The following is a 21,725-nucleotide window of genomic DNA, read 5'->3' on the forward strand; positions in this document are numbered from 1 at the left end:
CACAGAGGCCAATGCAGGCCCGATCCCATGACCCTGAGATCATAACCTGAGCTGAAATCAGGAATCGGATGCTTAACCAACTGTGCCACCCAGGAGCCCCTAAACTTTGAAGTTTTATATGTCCTAAAGTGTTTTAATTTTGCTCTCATATTTGAGTAATAATTTGATAGGAAATATATTCCTATAAAAGTTATTTTGCTCAAAACATTGAAAACATCATGTCACAGATGAAAAGTTTAATACCAGTTTGTAGAGTTTAAAAAAAAAAAGCTATGTAGGGCACTGCTATGACATTATAGAGTGAAAGTTTTAAAAGAAAAAAAGTTGCAAAGCAACATTTGTAATATGTCTCATTTATACATATGTGGATGTTCATAGAGAGAGGTCAGAAAGAGTATTTACCAATTATTGCCAGTAGTGATTGTCCTGATTATCTAGTACCATGTAATAAACTCCTCCAAAAGTTAGCAGTGCAAAATAACAATGATTTATTATGTTCAGGGATTCTCTGCATCAGGAATTCAGACAGGACACAGCAGTGATGGCTAGGCCCTGAGATGGGAAGGCTTGAATGGCCACTCCCATATCTGGTGCCTCCACTGGGATGACTGAAGGATGGACTGAACTGGGGCCGTCCTCCTACATGCCTATATGTGCTGCTCCACATGGGGTTTTTGTGGCAGTTTGACTTACATGGTGCTTCAGGATTCCAAGAACAAGTGTTCTGTACTGAAGCTGCATTAGCCTTCTGTGACCAAGCCTCGGAAGTCACTCAGTGTCATTTCACCATACTCTAGTCGAAGCAGTCACGGGCTTGCCCAGAATCGCGAGTGGGGACCAACATGTAGATCCTACGTCCTGATGGGAAGAGTGTCAGAATTTGCAGCTATGTTTTGAAACAATCACAGTTGTTGTGGACAACAGTGTTGGTTAAATGATGGCAGGAATTTTTTAAAAATCTCTTCTGTTCATTACTGATCCCCAGAAGAGTACTTGATACACAGTAGTATTTGATAATTACATGTTAAAAGAATGAGGAATGGGGTTTTTGCTCTCCTAATGCTTTTTGGTAGTAAATGAATTTTTCACAGTAAGCATAGATTATCTTTATAAATAGAAACAAAAATCAAATAAAAGGTATATATTATATTAATGTTTTCATTTATTTCATGATATCCTAGATATTTGAATGATTTCTATGAGTTGGAGCTACAGCATGGTTCTGGTGTTGTGGGTTGGAGCATTCCAGTGACTAAAGGAATTGTGCCTTCTCCAAGAGAATCCCACACAGCTGTCATATACTGCAAAAAAGATTCTGGAAGTCCTAAAATGTATGTCTTTGGTGGAATGTGTGGTGCTCGCCTGGATGATCTATGGCAACTTGACTTAGGTAAGCTTACTTGATTCAGGCTCAGGAATTGGTTATGATTGATAAAAGCAAATGTAAAAATCGCTTTTGAAAAATATTTTTGGTTACAGCATTTATTGAGTTACAGTTAGATTTATAGAAGGCACTTATAGCCAGCTCTGGGACAGCTGAGATGTGATGCAAATGGTGGCTGATCAATGAAGTTAAACAAATGAATGTTTGATTTATGATACTAACTCTCCTGTGCTCCTTATAAATAGGGTCGCCATATGTCGTGGTTTGCCTGAGAGGGCCCTGATTTATGCTTATTGTCCTGTGTAATTACCAATAGTACCAATTATCACTCTGTAAAGTGTCCTACTTGGGGATGATCAAATTTATATGGTTACTTTGTCTACAGGAAATGTAGCATTAGTAACGTTATTGCTGGTCAGTGGAAAAAACCGTGGCTCGCTCTTTTTAAGGGGATCCTAGGAGTGAGTGAATGGAGGGTAGGTGTGCCTTTCACTTTTGACTATCTTCTACACAGTGTCTTCTTACTTAAAATGTTAAAATCCCTAATCTGGTTTTAATCCAAAATTGGTGGCACCTAAATACACTTGTCCATTACAAATGCTAACATTCAACTGTAAATAGATTACTGTAATTGGCTATTTATGTCAGCTGGAAATGTTTATTTTAAGATGAAGTTCAAGTAATGGTTTTGAAACATTTTTGCTTCTTTTTGGTAAGTCCTTTTTTGTTATATTTTTTAAAATTCTGCAAGATGAGGTAATTTACTATTATTAAACCAAATTGCTAATATACTTATTTTTACTTCTAGAAACTATGTCTTGGTCAAAACCAGAAACTAAAGGGACAGTGCCACTCCCACGAAGCCTTCACACAGCCAGTGTTATAGGAAACAAGTATGGTGGTTTTTTTTTCTTTTTTTTTTCACTTTTTTTTTTAAAGCAACTTAAGAAAGATACAAAGAAGAGTGGTGCTACCAATTACTTGGAAATAGATTATTGAATTTAACAATGATTATGTTTACTAAAGCTAAAATAATAAGCCTATAGAAGCTAAAATACTGTTCCATTTTCTTATCCTGCTGCCTCTTACATTTCTGTACATTTCTTAGAGTGCCTTGCACAGAGTAGGTATTACATAAGTGTGAGGCAGAGTGTTGTCACACTGACTGGCTTCCATTGCCAGGTTTGACACACCTAACTCAGTGTTTTGTCTTACTTATTTTTGGTAGCACTTGATTTGTACTCAGGTATGTACTCAGTATGTACACTCAATGATTGAGCTTCGTATAGAGTTATGGTCAGAACATGAACTCTGTAACCAGATTGCATGAATTCAAGTCTTCCGTTTTGGTACTTGTCATTTATGACCTGGGGCAAGGAAATTTAATCTGTCTGTACCTCAATTTCCTCACATATAAAATGCAGATAATAAAACCTATTTCACTGGCACCTGGGTGGCTCAGTCGTTAAGCATCTGCCTTCGGCTCAGGTCATGATCCCAGGGTCCTTGGATCGAGTCCTGCATCGGGCTCCCTGCTCAGCAGGGAGTCTGCATCTCTCTCTGTCCCTCACCCTGCTCTCGTGCTCTCTCTCTCTTGCTCACTTGCGCTCTCTCTCAAATAAATAAATAAATAAAATCTTTAAAAAAAAACAAAAAACAAAAACCTATTTCACAAGGTTGTCTTGAGGATTAAATGGATTAATACATATGAAATGCTTCAAACAGTGCCTGGTACATAAACAGCACTCCATAAAAGTTAGCTATTACTATCATCAACAAGTTCTCTTATTTGTGCATTATTGTGTAAATAGAAATTAATTATTTTCTTTGTGTAGGGACTTTTTCTTATAAGTAATGTTTTAGGAAACAACTAGAACCTCATTAGTTCTTTTTTTAAAAAATAGCCATAAATAAAACCTAATAAGGCATATTTTTTTAGAATATCAGAACCCTTTTATAAAATGTGGTTTTCCATTGGAACTTTAATATATAAAATAGATAGAAAATCGAGCTTGTTTGGTTGGCATGAGATCACATGGGCCCTAAGCGCTGCCTGATAAACCTTTCTCCTTCAGCAGCTATTAGGCATGTCTCAAGAACCCTTAGGGCCCTGAGGGACATAGTTTAAAGTTTTTTATTTGAGTGACATCAGTGACCAAAGTTATAAGAAACTTCGGGCGCCTGGGTGGCTCAGTTGGTTAAGCGACTGCCTTCGGCTCAGGTCATGATCCTGGAGTCCCTGGATCGAGTCCCGCATCGGGCTCCCTGCTCGGCAGGGAGTCTGCTTCTCCCTCTGACCCTCCCCCCTCTCATGTACTCGCTCTCTCTCATTCTCTCTCTCTCAAATAAAAATAAATAAAATCTTTAAAAAAAAAAAAAGTTATAAGAAACTTAATCCTCTTTGGTTACTGTATGCATACAACTCTGAATTTGATTTTGGGTGTCATAGATCATTTGACTATCTTTCTGACTGAGGTACACTTAGTATATTATATATAATATTGATTTTCAAATGTATTATAAGTGAAATATTCCCCATTTTATGTAACTTGCCAGAGAGAAATAATTTGATTCTGTATTGCTTCATGAAATTGTAAACTCTTCAAAGAAGACCACTTTATTCATTATCTTAATTCCCATTACCTTGATCATGATAAGTAAGTGAATAGTCCCGAAACTTTGAGTCAACAACTGAGAAATTTAAGTCTATTCTTAGCATTTTAAATCTAAAAAAAAAAAAAATTAAAGCTTTAGAAAAAAAAATCAAACACTTTATATTCTCTCTTTTTGTTGTTCAGGATGTACATTTTTGGTGGATGGGTTCCACATAAGGGGGAGAATATTGAGACTTCACCTCATGATTGTGAATGGAGATGTACTAGTTCATTTTCTTACCTAAATCTCGGTGAGTCTTGTAAGAGTTACTTACTGAAATAAAATTTATTAATAAAAGAATTTTTGTTGTTTTGTTGTTTAAGGACAATGTAGTAGTCATGGATATTTCTATCTTTTAGATACAGCAGAGTGGACCACCCTAGTATCAGATTCTCAGGAAGATAAAAAAAATTCAAGACCAAGACCAAGAGCTGGACACTGTGCTGTTGCGATTGGCACTCGATTGTATTTTTGGAGTGGAAGAGACGGCTACAAAAAAGCACTGAATAGTCAAGTTTGCTGCAAGGATCTTTGGTATCTTGATACTGGTAGGTAAGAGTATTCAACAAATATAATTTTTCCTTCAGGTAAATAAATGCTTGAGCACTACCTGTCTCTTGAGATTTAGTGTAAATGCCACTGCCTCTCTTTTCCATAATTAAAAATGAGTGGAGGGGCACCTGGGTGGCTCAGTCGGTTAAGTGGCTGCCTTCGGCTCAGGTCATGATCCCAGGGTCCTGGGATCGAGCCCCGCATCGGGCTCTATGCTCAGCAGGAAGCCTGCTTCTCCCTCTCCCACTCCCCTTACTTGTGTTCCCTCTCTCACTGTCTCTCTCTCTCTCAAATAAATAAATAAAATCTTTTAAAAAAAAATGAGTGGAAGAAATATTATATGTAGATACTTCCCACTCCAGGAGAATTTCCTTCTTTTTTTTTTTTCAGGAGAGTTTCTTTTTTTTTTTTAAAGATTTTTTATTTTATTATTTATTTGACAGAGAGAGAGAGACAGCGAGAGAAGGAACACAAGCAGGGGGAGTGGGAGAGGGAGAAGCAGGCTTCCCGCCGAGCAGGGAGCCCGATGTGGTGCTCGATCCCAGGACCATGGGACAATGACCTGAGCTGAAGGCAGATGCTTAACAACTGAGCCATCCAGGTACCCCACCAGGAGAGTTTCTTAATTTCCCTGTCCTTGAGTATAGACTGGATTTAGTGACTCCCTTCCAAAGCACAGAATATGGAAAGGGACCAATAGTAGCTTAACAGTGGAGAAACCTGGAAAACACCATCTTAATCAAGCAATCAATGTTAATACCACTACTGATAGTCATGTTGAATCATTTACCCCTGCCTCTCATATCATGTGATAAGAAGAAACTTCACCTCTGAAGGTGAAGGTTTCTATGCAAAACCCATAACCTCATTCTAACTGTGAGAACATTACCAACAAACCCAAATTGAGGGACATCCTAGACATTCTATGTGAACAGTGCTCTTCAAAAATTTCGAAGTGATGGAAAACAAGGAAAGTGAGGGGTGCGTGGGTGGCTCAGTCAGTTAAGCATCTGCTTTCGGCTCTGGTCATGATCTCAGGGTCCTGGGATCCAGCCCTGCACTGGGCTCCCTGCTTCTCCCTCTCCCTCTGTGATCTCTTGCTTTCGCTCTCTCTCAAATAAAGGAATAAAATCTTTTAAAAAAACAAGGAAAGTGAGAAATAGTCATAAATCGGAGGAGACTGAGGAGACACGAAGACTAAATGCAAGGTGGTACCCTAGATTGGATTGGAACCAAAAAAACCACAAACTGGTGAAATCTGAGTAGTCTGTAGTTTATACTATTATTCCAGTGTTAATTTCTTAGTTTTAACAAATATGTTAGCATTAAGGGAAACAGTAAAGAGTATATGGGAACTCTGCATTTTTTCTGTAAGTCTAAGAGTATTCCAAAATAAAAAGATTTTTTAAAAAGATTTATTTATTTGGGATGCCTGGGTGGCTCAGTCGTTAAGTGTCTGCCTTCGGCTCAGGTTGTGGTCCCAGGGTCCTGGGATTGGGCCCTGCATTGGGCTCCCTGCTTGGTGGGAGGCCTGCTTCTCCCTCTCCCACTCCCCCTGCTTGTGTTCCTGCTCTCGCTATCTCTGTCAAATAAATAAAATCTTAAAAAAAAAAAAAAAGATTTATTTTTAGAGAGAGAGAGAGTGCATGAGAGAGCATGGGAGGGGGGCAGGCAGAGGGAGAGGGAGAGAGAGAATCCCAAGCAGTCTCCCGGCTGAGCATGGAGCCCGAGGTGGGGCTCAATCCCACGACCCTAAGATCACGACCTGAGCCAAAATCAAGAGTCAGATGCCCAACCAACTGAGCCACCCAGGTGCCCCTAAAAAGATTTTTATAAAAGTATTACAACACTAAAAATTTTAAAATATGGAACTCATCCATTTTTCAATAAATATTGATTGATACCTGTCTATCAGGAATTGTTTTACATGGTGAGAAGTGAAATGCTACAGCAGTGAAAGGGACTGATAATGTCCCTAATATCAAAGAACTTATATTCTTATAGAGTATGAGGGCAGAGGGATGACGGGCACTAATCAGACAAATTAACAAAATAAGTTCCATTTCTGGTAAGCGTGTGAAGATAGTAAGATAGACCAGTGGGATAGTGATGGGAGGGACTGGAATGGGAAAGTGGGGTTAACTTCAGAGTGGCTAGTTAGAAAAGTATGTGATGGCATTTGGGATATAATCCAAATGGAGAGAAGATGCTATCCATGGAAAAGGCCAGGGGAGAAACACTGTAGCAAGAGTGAACAGCAAGTACAAGGGCCCTGAGATAGGAATACTTGGCACATTTGGGAACAGATTTGAGCTGAATGGAAAGGAGAGCATAGGAATGGAGGTTAGAGAAGTGACAGCAGGACAGATCATGTAAGGCCTCGCACATCATGGTAGAGGTTAGCTTGTTTATAAAGTACAAGGGTAGTTTATTAGTTGGAAGGAGAGATGTGTTGTGATCTGATGTACATTTTGGAATGGGCACTGCAGTTGTGTAGAATATAAATTGTAGGTGGGCAAAAGTGCACACAGGGAGACCAGTTAGGAGGCTTTCACAGGAGTCAGAGAAGTCTTAGACTGCAGTGGTGCCAGTAGAGATGGGGAGAAGTGGATGAATTCTGGATGTTTTGGAGTTCTTGTGGACAGAACTGGCTGATGAATTGGGTATGGCATGTGGCACAAAGAGAGGAATGGAGGATGAAGTTTTTTGCTTGAATAATTTGGTGGTGTTTCCATTTACTTGGATGGGGAAGACTGAGGAGAAAACCAGTTTGTGGAGAAAATTAAGAGTTTCATTTAGACTATGCTAAGTTCGAAATAAGGAGATCAAATACGTAGTTGATATAAATAAATCTGGAGGTCAGTCAAGAAATCAGATCTGGAGATGTATGTTGTTACATGAGAAAAGCAGATTATAAAACATACCTATGATTCCAGTTTCTTTTAAGTATATAACCAAAAATCTGGAAGGATACATTGTGTACCAAAGTGTTACCTAAAAGGTGAGATTCAACATTTTCTGAAAGGTTTTTCTTTCCTCTGTATTTTCTACAGAGGCATGTATTGCTTTCGTAACGTAAAAACAGTTTAATTTTAAAATTAAGATAACTGAAAAAATAATAAATGGAACAACTAAGAGACTAAACATTTTCTGTGGAAGAAGCACATACTTGCAAGCAGGAAAGAAATATAGAAAATCCAACTTACTGATGCATCTTTGAAATTGGGAGTTGTTGCCTGAGGTCCAAGGATAAACTTTAGTCTCTGAGATTGGAAGAAAAATATGTGTGTATAAATTTTTCTTGGCAGTGAATACATCACTTTCAACAGATTATCTAAGGGATCTGTGACTTTAAAAGGTTAAAAATTACTGACACTGAATGGCCAGTTTTTCCATAAACCTTTTCTTTAGACATGAATATCTACCTAAAAGTAATCGTGACCACTATCATAAGGTCAAAATTTAGATTTTGCTTCTCCTCTTAATAAGTTGGCATGAATTTTGGGGATTGGGGAAATGAGGGCTCTTCATCTTGCCTTTTTTCACTTTTAGTTAATCTTTGTGAATTTGTTAATATTTAAAAGAGTGGTTAATTCCAGGGCACCTGGGTGGCTCAGTTGGTTAAGCGACTGCCTTCGGCTCAGGTCATGATCCTGGAGTCCCTGGATCGAGTCCCGCATCGGGCTCCCTGCTTGGCAGGGAGTCTGCTTCTCCCTCTGACCCTCCCCCCTCTCATGTACTCGCTCTCTCTCATTCTCTCTCTCTCAAATAAAAATAAATAAAATCTTTAAAAAAAAAAAATAAAAGAGTGGTTAATTCCATAAAGCTTTTTATGAAAATTAACAGTCCTTTGCTCCAACCTTCCTCTCATTTTCCTTGCTTCCCAAGCATCTGCTTTCAACTCTGTTAAACAATTCTTTTGGTATTTACTTACGTATTTCCATATAACATGAATATATTGTTACTTTGATTTTTTTTGGTTTAGACATAAAATGCTCACTTTCTTCTATGGAAATTAAGGATTTATCTCTTTTTCCCATCATTCCTCGCCTCTCTCCTATACGCCTTTCCTACCCCCATTTTCTCAATATGGTTATACCATAATTTTGTTAGATGAGTATTCATTTACATTATGACTACATAAACACTGTTCATAGGTGAGCCATCTAGAATATTGTGGTACTTTTCTTGCACAATTTTTTATTTGCCGTGGATTGATAATTGTCACTTTTGTTTGTTTTAGATTTGTATGTATCTACCACTAATTCAATCCATACTCTGTTATTTGTTTAAATCTTCTCTCATTATGGTTAGATGCATCAGATATTCTATCAAATTTCATCGTCATGAAGAAATTTCTCCTGCTCCAATCTGGGATGATTGTCTTCCACAAATCGAGCCCAGCTATCATCTTGGAGTCTCCCTTCATCATCTTCCTGGGGATATCTTTTGCCTCTCACCTGTGCCGGATTCCCCGTTTCCTGGATCCCATATTTTTCCCTTTCTTAGTTTACTTTTTCATTTTTTTGTGGAACACATCCCAGGAAAAGGGTGCATAGGTGATAAATTTATTTTGAGATTTCACGCTGTTTAGAAATATGTTCAGTCTTTCTTCCACTTATTTGGCCATTTGCATGGAAATAGAATTCTACATTGGAAGTCATTACTCTTCAAAATTTTGAAAGCATTGCTATACTGTATTCAAGCTTCTAGTTTTTTTGTTGAGAAACCCAAACCACTTCTAATTTTTGTTCTTTTTAAATGTGACCTTCCCCCTCACCCTTGATAGCTTTCAGGATTTTTTTTTTTTTTTTTGTCCCCACTGTTCTTAAATTTCATGGTGATGTACTTGTGCATCTAATTTTAACCCACTGTGTTGAGTACTCAGTGGGCCCTTTCAGTCTGGAAACTCATGTTCTTCAGTTCTGGGAATTTTCTTGATTTACTTCATTGATTTGTACCCTTCTTTTTTCTCTATTTTCTCTTCATGTAACTTCTGTTATGTGGGTGGTGTACCTCTTGGACTTGTCTTCTTATTATTTGCTTGTATGGGTTGTCTTACTTTAAGAAATGTAAAACTGGATTGTGAATAGGATTATGGAGAAATCTACATGGGGAATAGTTGGAGGAACTAGGTTTACTTGTCCTCTAAAACACAGTCATCAAATTTTTCTGTGAAGGGCTAGATAGTAAATATTTAGGCTTTGTAGTTAGGCCATATGGTCTCTACTATAACTATGCAATTCTGCTGCTGTAGAATGAAAGCAATCATAACTAATACATAAACAAATGAGCATAGCTGTGTTTCAATAAAACTTTATTTATAAAAACAGCCCATAAGCCAGCCAGTTTGCTGACCCCTTCTCTAAAAGATACAAAAAGATAGATATTAGACTTGTTCTATAAGGATTAAGTTATAGCTTGTAGATACCAACTCACTAGAAGAATAAATTTTCTTATATAATTGTCTAAAGATGGAATGTACTCCTTTAGGAATTGTGAGTTCCCTGAAATGGTAGGTAAACAAAAAGAGGACAAGGATATTGTAGAAATAATCTCAGGTTCTTTTTCCCAGTTCTAGAAGTCTATGATTGTTACTTGTTTTGGAAATGTTGGTAATATTTTATATCAAAGTAATTACTAGTCTGGGATAGTACAAGTTTTGATGAGAGGGTATTAACTTCAAGAAGTTATGTTTTTCCAAAATATCATGTCCAGATCATCTTTGTTAACATTAACAGTATTTCTGACATGTATGCTATTGGCTGAAAATTGCCTCATAAAATTAAAAACTTACAAAGAAGGTAAAATAATGTAGCTATAATGATAAAATACTTGCTTCCTCCCTCTCCCCCACACTTCTGTGATTAAACATTTCTTTCTGATTCTGATGACACAAATAGCTTGGATTGTTTTGTGTGTAGAGCTATTTGTATAAGGAATTAAATAAATAAATAGAATCAGAACCCCAAACTGTTTTCATTTGACCTACGATAGCTATGTATATCTGAGTAATTTTTCTCCCTCTTGGTAAACAGTTGAAATACTCATTGCTGATGTTTTCAGAGCCCTAGGCCCACACAAACTATAGAGGCAAACTGTTGGTACATTTGAAACATCAATGTATTTAATATCAATATTGTTCTTTAGAGAAACCGCCAGCACCATCACAAGTACAACTGATCAAAGCCACTACCAACTCTTTCCATGTCAAATGGGATGAAGTGCCTACAGTTGAGGGCTATCTTTTGCAGCTGAATACAGACTTGCCGTACCAAGCTGCATCATCAGATTCTTCAGCAGCACCAAATATGCAAGGTAACATAATTTTCACCTTAAAGCATGCATGCTCATATGCTTTTTTTAAAAAGTTACTGCAGGAAAGCCAGTGATTAAGGCCTACTTTTAAAAATTTAATGATATGATGTTTCCTGCCTGGTTAATCAAATATATTGCATTTCAACTCTGAAACTTGCCTGTCTTATCATTATGATGTGGTAGAATGCATAGACATGTAGGATACAGTGTTTTTTCTGCAGTTCATTGTGATGTACTTTCTTAATTTGACATGATACATGACTTCAGGAGATGGTTTTAATTAGCTTTCATAAACATTTCAGCTTTTTTCAAAAGTATTTTTGTACAGTAACAGGCACTTGGAAAGTTAAAAACACTTTTAATTTTACATGTTCTTTTAGAAAGGATTTTAGTCAACTACTAAGCAAACTATTAAGAAAATAGATAAACTTTGATAAAGATACTTTTTAACCTTTAATACATAACTTTTGGAAATACTTGATTGTAATATATTTTATTGAAACTAATTTAGAGCATGTCAGTCTGAACTTTCTTATTCCTACAGGAGTCAGAATGGACCCTCACAGACAAGGCAGTAATAGCACCATTCCTAACAGTGTAAGTTAAAAAAAATGTATGATGACAAATGAATGTTTAAGGTTAGAGTCCCAATTTTTATTCATATTTTTAGCATATTACCCTAGGACAGAAGTTCTCAACCCTGGCTGCATATTAGAATCACCTCTGAGATTAAAAAACAAACATACACAGAATCCCAGCCTTTCCCCAGATTTAGTGAAGCAGAATCTTTAGGATGATGCCCAGGTAACTGTGGTTTCAAGGGACGCTCCATCGGTCACTATGGCAGTAGCCCAGATTAAGAACCCCTAACCAAGAGATTGAAGTCTACCTTCATTACACATAGCATCAGAGACAAATCCCTTATAATTTATACTTACAATATCTTGAAATCTTTTTGACATTTCTAAATGTCATACACACTCATTTTAAATTTCAACTAATACTTGGAAAATCGACATGAAATATATTTCTTTACTATGTACTTTGTTGACCAAAGAATATGAGTTGCTAAATTGAGCACTGATGTTTGTGAGGTTCCTTCTTGTTTATGAAGTGCTTCACAATAGATATTTGTAGAGACTAATGAATAAGCTTACTAGGATTTACACTGGTTTTTCATGGCAAACTGCTACTAAATATACAGTAGATTCTTTTCAAGGAAAATGATGTAGGTGTAAGCGCATGTGTTCTGAACATGACTGTGATGGACAAGTATCTTTAGGGCCATCAGAAGTTATAACTGACTATAGAGTTATAATTAACAATCAAGATGGAGACAGAAAAGTAACAAAAAACAGGTAAGTAAAAAGGGGCAGCAATATTGGGGTTTTTGAATAAAAGCCAGATCACTTTTATGGCGCAGTAGACCCATAGGTATTACTTTGTAGTAGTAATTGATACTCACACTGATGACCTGAATTATCAAAAAGTTTAAATATATTCATTATAGTGTATATAAGAAGACAAAAACAGAATTAGAAAGATTCCTATCTAAAATGTTTAATGGTAAAGAATATTGATATGTGTATATATTAAATCTTGATCTCTCTTTGGAAAACTCAGTCATACAGAATAATTCATTTGCTTGAACTGAGATTTTATTTTTAGGAGTCATCAGATCTTTAATGTCCATATTGACCTTGTTAAGAAAATTTGACAAAAATGTTAAACTCGGTAGCTTTGGTGTTGTCTCCTGTGTTACATACATATTTACTTGAATACTAACTACCACTTAAAAATGTAGTGTTTTTTTTCCCTCAGAATATACCCTCCCATTCCCCTTCGGAACTGGTCTTTTGAGAATGGAGATTAAGTGAAGAAATTGTTTTCTTAAACTATTATAAAATTTAAAGAACAATCCTATACAAATTAAGAATATAATTTAAACTGTTTTATATCTGGTAAATTTATTTTCAATAGCATTTAAGTTGTAAATTATTTTGCTTGTTTTTTACATGTATTTTTATTCAATTGAACATTGCTTGCTACAATAAACTATTTTATTTTTTATAGATCAGTGATACAATGAACAGTACAAAAACCGATCATACAGCTATGAAAGGAACTTCTATGAAAAACAGACCAGATCTCAAAGCATCAACTGATTCTAATGCCACTTTACATTCATCTTTGGCAACTAATGCTTCTAATCATAATAGTTGTGTCGTGGATGTGCTAAGGAAAAATGAAGGTATAAGGATGGCATTTTAAATAAAGCTAAGGCTTTTTATAATATGGAATTTTAGTCTTTGGAAAAGTAAATGTTCTATGGTTTTGATCCATTTTCAAAATAGTAATAAGCCTGCCATGTTGACCCTAGTTAGAGTGATGTCAAGATACCAAGGAAGCACCTACCTGAATAGTAACACTTAGTTATGAGCTATGGAATTCAGATGAGGCAAGCTTTTGTATGACATTTGAGGTTGGCCAGTGTTGCAGTGTCCCTCTCCCATTACTGTATTTTCTTAGCACTTAGAACTATCTGAAATTATTTATTTGGGGCAGGGATTTTCTTGTTCATCTCTATTTCCTCAGCACCTGAATCCATGCCTGGTTAATAGTAGTCACTTAGTAAATATTTGTATAGGAAATAACTGGATTATCTTCAGAAAGATAGTTCATTTATGAGAACTGTTGATTACATTCATGGGACAGCTTGTAATTGGTGAACCTTATATTTAAAATGAGTTCATTTGAATATTCTTATGCCGTTTGAGATACATTAAGCATTGCGCCTGATTTAAATATCTAAAATTATTCTATAAATCTCATTCTGATATGTCTGTGACATAGAAATATGTGACTGTATTTTTAATTTGAAAACATCATGACAGCTGATATAAATCTAAATCCTCTTCCATGATGCAAACTTAACAAGATGAATATAATTTTTATTTCCATTTTTCTTTATGAGCCCATGGTAGATAAAAGTATTCAAGGAAAATAATTTCCTGTCATTTTTCCTCATTTCATTAAATGTGGAAAAGGAAAACACTTTTGTTTTCTTGATTTTCTGATGGAATCATTTGGTCAAAATTATAAAAGCCTGATCCTGGGCTGCAGCTTATATTTCTGTCTTTTTTGTTTTGTTTTGTTTATTTATTTGACAGAGAGAGAGAGCACAAGCAGGGGAATGGCAGGCAGTGGGGGAGGAAGAAGCAGGCTTCCCGGTGAGCAGGGAACCTGATGAGGGGCTCACTCCTAGGACCCAGGGATCATGACCTGAGCCGAAGGCAGATGCGTAACCGACTGAGCCACCCAGGCGCCCTTGTTTTTCTTTCTTACAGTGATTTTCTATGTCTGTCTTGTAAAGAAGTTTATATTCTTGAGAACAAATAAAAGCTTTGAGGTTTCAGAATCTTAATGCACTCTAAATCCTATGTTGTAGGGCAGTTTGGATAAAATTAGTACTAGGCAAATGGGAAAACCAGAGTGGTTGTACAGTGACAGCATCTGGCAGATCATAGACATTCAAATATGTGAATGAATGGCTACCCAGTGTCAGGTTAACAAGAGGAGATTGGACTTTTTCTCTGGAGGTTAGAGTAGCTGGTATGTTTTAAAAGTGGAAGAGTGACATGATTAGTTGTTGTTTGGAAAGAACACTCTGGCCTCACCATCAGAACTATAGTAGGAAATGATTGGGAGACCCGTTAGGGTGTTCCTTTAGAACTGCAAGAGACGCAGTGGGTGGGATGGAGAGGAGAGAATATATCATTTCTCAGACTTTTAGAAACTAGCATCCATTATTAGCCTTGGAAACTGGTTGGATATGAGAAATAAAAATGAGTTGACCATGACTCCCAGTTTTTGGGGTTGGAAATTCAATGGATGATGATACTCTTTATCAAGATATGAAATATAGGAGCAAGAACAGACTTGGGAAAAAGGTACGTTCAACTTTGAACTTAGTGTTTTTGAGGCACTTGAAGAACATATTGGTAAAGATTTCTAATGGGCAGTTGGATACTTAGGTGTAGAGTTTAGGTAGTAGTTTTTGGCTGGAAGTAAAATTTGGAAGTTAAGGGTATCTAAAATATAAGCTCCACAAGAGCAGGGACCTTGTCTGACTTGTTTACTGTGAGATTCCTAGCACCTGGCACAATGCCCAGGACATATGTATTTGAGAGAGGTATGATTTGTGAATGTCGTTAAAGCATAGGAAAATATGTAAATGGAGAAAAGAGAGGGCTTGGGAACATCTGCATTTAAAGAGTCATTTGAAGAGAAGAAACCAGCTAAAGAGATTGAAAAGGGGTTCCTAGAAGGTCAGGAAAAGAACCAAAGAGATTGGTGTCCTATTTTTTCCAGGCATCACAGTTTGTAGGTCTATCTCTATCACATGATTTTAACTCGATGAGGTATTAACCATGCCTGCTTTGTTTCAACATTGTAGAAACAAGCACAGTATCTGTTAAATAGTAAATCTTCAGTATTGTGGAATGAGTAATTATAAGTAATAGAAAGAAGCAGCTTCAAAAAGGAGTATGTGGTCAGCATTGTTCACATTGCAGAAAAGTCAAGTAAATGGAAATCGAAAGACATCCCTTGAAATCATTGACATTTGCCAGAGCCATTTCATTAGAGTAGTGGGCTAGAAACCAAGTTTGAGGAGGTCAAGGAAGTAGAGACTGCTCTGAAGAGAATTAGTGAGGGGCAGAGGTAACTGGAGGAGATCTGTGGGGTCAGAGAAGATGCTTGTTTGTTTGCTTGAGAGACTTGATAATGTTTATGGACCGATGGCCAAAAACTACTAATGAAAAAGAATCTAAAAACCCTGAAGAGAGAGTAATGATTGATGAAAGAGGGTCCCAAAATACGGGGAAGGAATGGGGCCAAGAGCACAGGAGGATAGATTATCCTTCCTCAGGAGAGAGGTCAGTTCATCCTCTGAAATGGAAGAGAAAACAGAAAGGATGGGCATAATCACAAATATATTTCTAGTTTAGGGCAGGAGAGGCAGAAAATTGGTGGCATTCATGCCTGATGACTTCTATATGTTTCCCTAAAATGGGAAGCAGGGCATTTGATCTATGATTTAGGAGAGTCCGAGAACAATGATTCAGTGTTTAGAGTGGAAGAAGGAGCTGAGAAGTTGAACATCTGTTGTCTGTGTAGTGCACTTTATTTTTCTAAACGTTATATGCCTAGTGGTTAATTCATATGAATGACATATACATTACTCATGTTTATATTTTTAAAATCGAAAATACCAAGAATCGTATGACAAGAACCATAATACGGAACACTTATTGCAGGCATTATGTTAATAATTGATCTTTTCACTTTAATTTTAGGTCCTCATACTTCAGCAAATATAGGTGTTCTAAGTAGTTGCCTGGACTTAAGAACAGTAATCCCTGAAACTTCTGTATCCAGTTCTGTTTCCAGCGCACAAACTATGGTAACCCAGCAGACCATTAAAACTGAATCATCCAGTACAAATGGGGCAGTTGTAAAAGATGAAACTTCACTAACAACATTCAGTACCAAATCTGAAGGTTTGAAATGTGTTTCACATACTGTATTTTGAACCATTTTTGTATATAAATTCATCAAACTTATTTGTTTAGATGGGAATTCCATTTCATCTTGGATTGAATCATATATAAACAGATAAAACATTTCAATTAAAATTATTATATAATATACTCTGCTGCCTTCCATAAAATATTTAAATCAGCACACACTGAAATACATTCAGAATGTATTTTTCCTACCGTGAATATATTCAGCAAACTTCTTTCCCATAGAAAAAATTCATTCTTTAGACTATGGAGTAATAATTCTCCCAGCTTGATTGATTTCTGATTTTGTAAATGCTCATTTCATTCTTTTGCAATAGGACTTGTGTTTCATCTTTGGTAAACATTCTCTGAATTTCTAGCAAGTCATCAAACCCTTGAGAAATGAACTTTGTGAATTAGTTCAAGTTAGAGCATCCATATTTCGAATTATTGTGTTTTTCTCCCTCTGGCTATTTTTTGTATGTTTATAAATTATATTTTAATGTGTCTGTTTGCTAAGTGATTACGTAAGTCTTATATGATGAATTGTTTGGTTTTTAGTTGACGAAGCATGTGCACTGCCTGCGACTAAGATCAGCCGTGTAGAAACACATGCTACAGCGATGCCGTTTTCTGTAAGTATATGACCTGAAGATCCTATGTGTTTAAAGGTGGGATGCTGAGCAACTTCAGCATAAATTCATGAGAAGATTCTTGGGTGTCCTCTAGTGATGACTTTGCCAAAGATTGAGAAATGAAGGCTTGAATAGAAAAATGTTAAGTGAAAAAAGCTGCATAAAAAATAATATATATATACTGTGGTCCCAATTTTATTAAAAGACACACACGATACATACATTCTCACTCTCACGTGAGTCCACGCACATCCACACTCTAATGCTAAATGACTTTCTCCAGGCTGTGCGGCCACAGATAATTTTTACTTACTTCTGTGGGCCTTCAATATTTTTGCATAGTGAAATGTGCTGCTTTCATAACCAGAAATATGGGTGTGTGTATGTGTACATGTATATGTATATATGTAAATTACATTAATGGCTTAAAGAGTAAAAGGACATGTTACAGAATATAAAACTTCAGTGGCTCTATTGCTAGCTATTGGGAGAACAGCAGAATATTGCAGATTGGGTTAGACATACCTGTAGGGTAGCCCAATAATCTCTGACACTGGGTTGTTTTATGAAAGGCCAAAATCGGTCTGCATGGCACCAAACTTAAAATGCTAAGTATGTGCCTCACAAATATACCACGGTTGTCTTAATGAGGTAAATATAAGGGTAAACATGTGTGTGTGCATGTGTGTGTATATACTTTTTAATTTATTTTAAAATTATCAGTCATTTCAACTTTATTGCTATGAGCAAGAGTTTTATTTGACCTAATATTTACCTCTGGGAATCTTCAGGAATTGTCTGTAGTTTTAGTTTTCTTTCAATCATGATTTTATGGATTTCGATCAGATATTTACCTTCATCAGCTTTCACCTTTCCAGAATGTTAAGTCCTAGAATTCTTAGACTCTTCTCAGGGAAGAATTATTAAAGGGAACTTTTTTTCTCCTAAACCTATTTTGCAACACATCAGCCAGAATGGTATTTGTTATTTCAGGTGGAGCCAGTTGTTTTATAAAAGTTGTTGAAGAGAGTTTTTACAACTTTAAAAATGAAAACAAGCTTAAAGATATTCCTTTAAAAAAAAAAAAAACTTAAAAGACTTTTCTGGTTAGCTCACGTTGTCATGTGTGATAGCCTAAATAACAAATAATGTGAATTGTAAGCATGTACCTCTGCTGTTATATATTTAAGACAGAAATAAATAACTGAAGTGCACATTTGTTTTGAGCTTCTGGAAACTGTGTCTCATTTATAAAGAAGATGGCTTAAAAAGGTTAGTTCCAGGGATAAGTATAATTCACTTATCACTAAAAGTAGCTTAAGGTAGAGGAAATTTATTTGTTTTAAAGCAAGGTAAAAAATATAAAACTGTTTAATCTGCTCCTCTTTAGTATATACTAAAGTATATTCAAATTGCATTTTAGTTTTGAACATTTTTTCTCCTTTTAGGTTTGGAGAATCACAGGTATTTCAAGTGCAAAGATCACTGAATTTCTGCTAGTTGTTTTTGAGTCTAGAAATAAGCCAGCTTGGAATGAATTTTTCCTTATTTGCTCCTTTTGGAGCAAGGTGTAATTTCACACTAAAGGGATTACATTTTCTGAGAGGGTCTCTGAAATGACAGTGTTCTATAAAACAGCCGGCATTTTAACATATCACTGATTGGAAAGCATGCTAACTGCAGCTAGGTTGATAGTGCAGAGCCACTGACTTGGAGAATGCCTGTCACTCCCTGTGTTTGAATTGGCATCCCTGTTTCACTGTCAGTTGACCTAATCTGTTAAGAGTTTATTTACTTATGAGCTTTTAATGTTGTGGTGTTTACCCATATACCTACTTGTAGATCACTGCATGGATTTATTAAATCTTGAAGTTTCTTATATGCATAATAAGAGTCCTGATAAATTTTTCTTTCTCTGAAATTAGAAAGAGACTCCTTCAAATCCAGTGGCCACAATGAAAGCAGGAGAACGACAGTGGTGTGATGTAGGAATTTTTAAAAATAATACAGCTTTGGTGAGCCAATTTTATTTGCTGCCAAAAGGAAAGCAAAGCATCTCAAAGGTAGCTATTGATCTATATTTCCTACCCTATGAGTTATAAGTTTCATGAATGAGATATTTTTTAATAACCCTGATTCAAGTCACTTGAATGCATGAAATTGGGATCTGTTCACAATCTATAATTGAGATTTCTATCTATATGCCTAATTATCTTGTGTTCTTTTTTAAGGCACTTTTTATGGAGTATATCACAAGCAGGTCACTTAAAAAACCTTATACAATCACTGGGCATAAATAATATGGTCTGGCCAGTACAGATAAGGATTTTTTGAAATATCTTTATAATTTTGTTAGCTGGTGTGTTTTGAGAATGGAACATTTTTTCTTACTGAGAACTTTTTTTTTTTAAGGTTTATTTATTTATTTAGCATTTGAGTGCGCAAGTCAGGGGAGGGGCAGAGGGAGAGAAGCAGACTCCACACTGAGAGTGGAGCCTCTGTCTCAAGACCCTGAGGTCATGACCTGAGCCAAAATCAAGAGTCTGACGCTTAATCAACTGAGCCAGCCAGGCGCCCCTTTACTGAGAATTTTTTAAATTCCTGATTTCACAACTTAAAAAATTTGAGAGCTCCTGTTGGTTATTGAATACAATCTAATTTTCTCTTGATTCTGAAACTCCTTTAAAGAAGAACTCATATATATAAGTGAGACATTAACCCTAAGAATTATGAAATAAATAACAGCTCCAAAGCACGTTGAACTGATTTTTTTCTGGAATGGGGAATTTCAGAGAGTGAATTGCCTAGACCTACACAAATGGATAATTTATCATTTATCATTACACTTTAGTTTCTCTAATATTACTTCTGATATCTTTCTTTTTCATAGAATTCTTCCAGTTGACAAAAACAGAAATCCTGGTTAATAATTTGTTGTATTATACCTAATGAAATTTCTGGCGGTAGTTTGATTTCATATATAAGGAAATAACAATATCTAAGGGCCTAGTAACTACCTGTTTTTCCCAAAAGAAAAACAGAGCATAAAATTTAGAACCAGTAAGCTTGGGTTTGAATCATTAGTTCCAGGACTCAACAGTGTGACCTTGGACAAGTCACCTGTTTAACCTCTCTGAGACTCAGTTTCCTCATCTATAAAACAAAAATGATATTGCTCCCTTAAAATTGGGAATGATACATTAGCACTACCTGCCTCACAGTGGTACAGTGAGAGTTAGGGAGAACATGGAAAAACTGTTTGAAAGTTGTGAACGTTATGAACTTCTACCCAGAATATGCAATCCAGTTATTTAACATTTATTCAGCATCTGCTGAATATTAATTTTTAAAATGCTCTATACTACATGCTAGTCACTTCTGTCAAGCTTGCTTGCCTATATCCAAAGGGTATTGTTCCTGGTTAGACTATTTGAGAGTAGTTCTTCTGAGATTTCTACTCTAAGTTTACAAGGATAGTTGTTACTTTGTTTATAGTGGTCGTCAATTTTTTCTACCTTCATATTCTTCATGTGCAGAACACACTTCAATTTCTTTTTATAATCAGTGGTTTTTAACTGGAAAGGGCATTTTTCCTCTGGATAAGAATCACCAATTTATGGGCTTAGTTGCTTTTGTATTGGAAGGTTTATTCCATGTGTAAAAAAGGGAAATAAATGTGAACTAGAACCTTAAAACATAATTCATTCTTTAAAAGTTTTCTTGTTGAATGACAAAATGATGAATTGCACCTTTTGAATTTTGCATGTGTTACATTTTAGATAGGAAATGCAGACGCACCTGACTACAGTTTACTTAAGAAACAAGATCTTGTTCCAGGCACGGGATACAGATTCAGGGTTGCTGCCATCAATGGTTGTGGAATAGGCCCTTTCAGCAAAATCAGTGAATTTAAAACTTGTATTCCCGGTTTTCCTGGAGCTCCTTCTGCAGTCAGAATTTCAAAGGTGAGATGTCAGGTCAAGGCTTGGTGATTTAATTATTGAAATTTTGTACATGAAGTAAAACTGTCAGTTTAGAGATTCTTGTTAGTAACTGATGAAATGAGAGGTATCTAAAAGGGTGGATTGATGTACACCTGAAACTAATGTAATGTGTGTGTCAATAGTACTTCAATAAAAAAAAAATTAGGTCTTAAATAAATAAAGGGGTGGATTATAAGTTTAAAAAATGTTTGCTAATCACTCATAATTTTAAGGACCAAATTTCAAGCAAAATTACAGCATCCAAAATATAGAAAGTCAGGGAAATCTGGTATTCTTCTTAATATTAACTTTGTTCTTATTGTATGGAACCAAAAAGTTTGTGCTGGAGAATTTTAATAGAACACATGAAATTGAATTATATTTTATCCTAAGGTCCTGCCCCTCTTTAGAGAAGAAAAGATCTGCTTTCAGGTAAGAAAAATCCCTTTCTTAGGATGGTACAGGCAGACATTTAAGTCTAGTTATGATATTGAAAAGTGGGCATGAATTAAACATTGTAGATCCAATTAGGTTTTTAAAAACCAATAATAAAAGTTCTAGTATCTAATGCAGTTACTTTAGCGGAAAGCAGTATTTTGTATTCTAAAGATAGACTCAACATTGTAAGTGA

General features: G+C 35.9%; 1 protein-coding gene across 4 annotated transcripts in view; it reads left to right on the forward strand.

The window, feature by feature from the left end:
* Positions 1-21,725, forward strand: part of HCFC2 (host cell factor C2) — a 76,530-nt gene that overhangs the window by 12,014 nt on the left and 42,791 nt on the right. For 2 of the 4 annotated variants that reach the window (XM_032416213.1, XM_032416211.1), the window contains exons 4-15: positions 1,182-1,390; positions 2,193-2,277; positions 4,183-4,289; positions 4,399-4,587; positions 10,742-10,909; positions 11,454-11,506; positions 12,983-13,160; positions 16,267-16,470; positions 17,038-17,111; positions 19,037-19,174; positions 20,891-21,076; positions 21,488-21,526. In XM_032416213.1, the coding sequence (XP_032272104.1) occupies positions 1,182-1,390; positions 2,193-2,277; positions 4,183-4,289; positions 4,399-4,587; positions 10,742-10,909; positions 11,454-11,506; positions 12,983-13,160; positions 16,267-16,470; positions 17,038-17,111; positions 19,037-19,174; positions 20,891-21,076; positions 21,488-21,526 (1,630 nt within the window). The remainder of the gene's footprint in view (positions 1-1,181; positions 1,391-2,192; positions 2,278-4,182; positions 4,290-4,398; positions 4,588-10,741; positions 10,910-11,453; positions 11,507-12,982; positions 13,161-16,266; positions 16,471-17,037; positions 17,112-19,036; positions 19,175-20,890; positions 21,077-21,487; positions 21,527-21,725) is intronic. The other 2 variants (XM_032416212.1, XM_032416214.1) reach the window with 1 other exon arrangement.

This window comes from Phoca vitulina, unplaced genomic scaffold, assembly GCF_004348235.1.
Source record: "Phoca vitulina isolate PV1807 unplaced genomic scaffold, GSC_HSeal_1.0 scaffold19, whole genome shotgun sequence".
NCBI classification, from domain to species: Eukaryota; Metazoa; Chordata; class Mammalia; order Carnivora; family Phocidae; genus Phoca; species Phoca vitulina.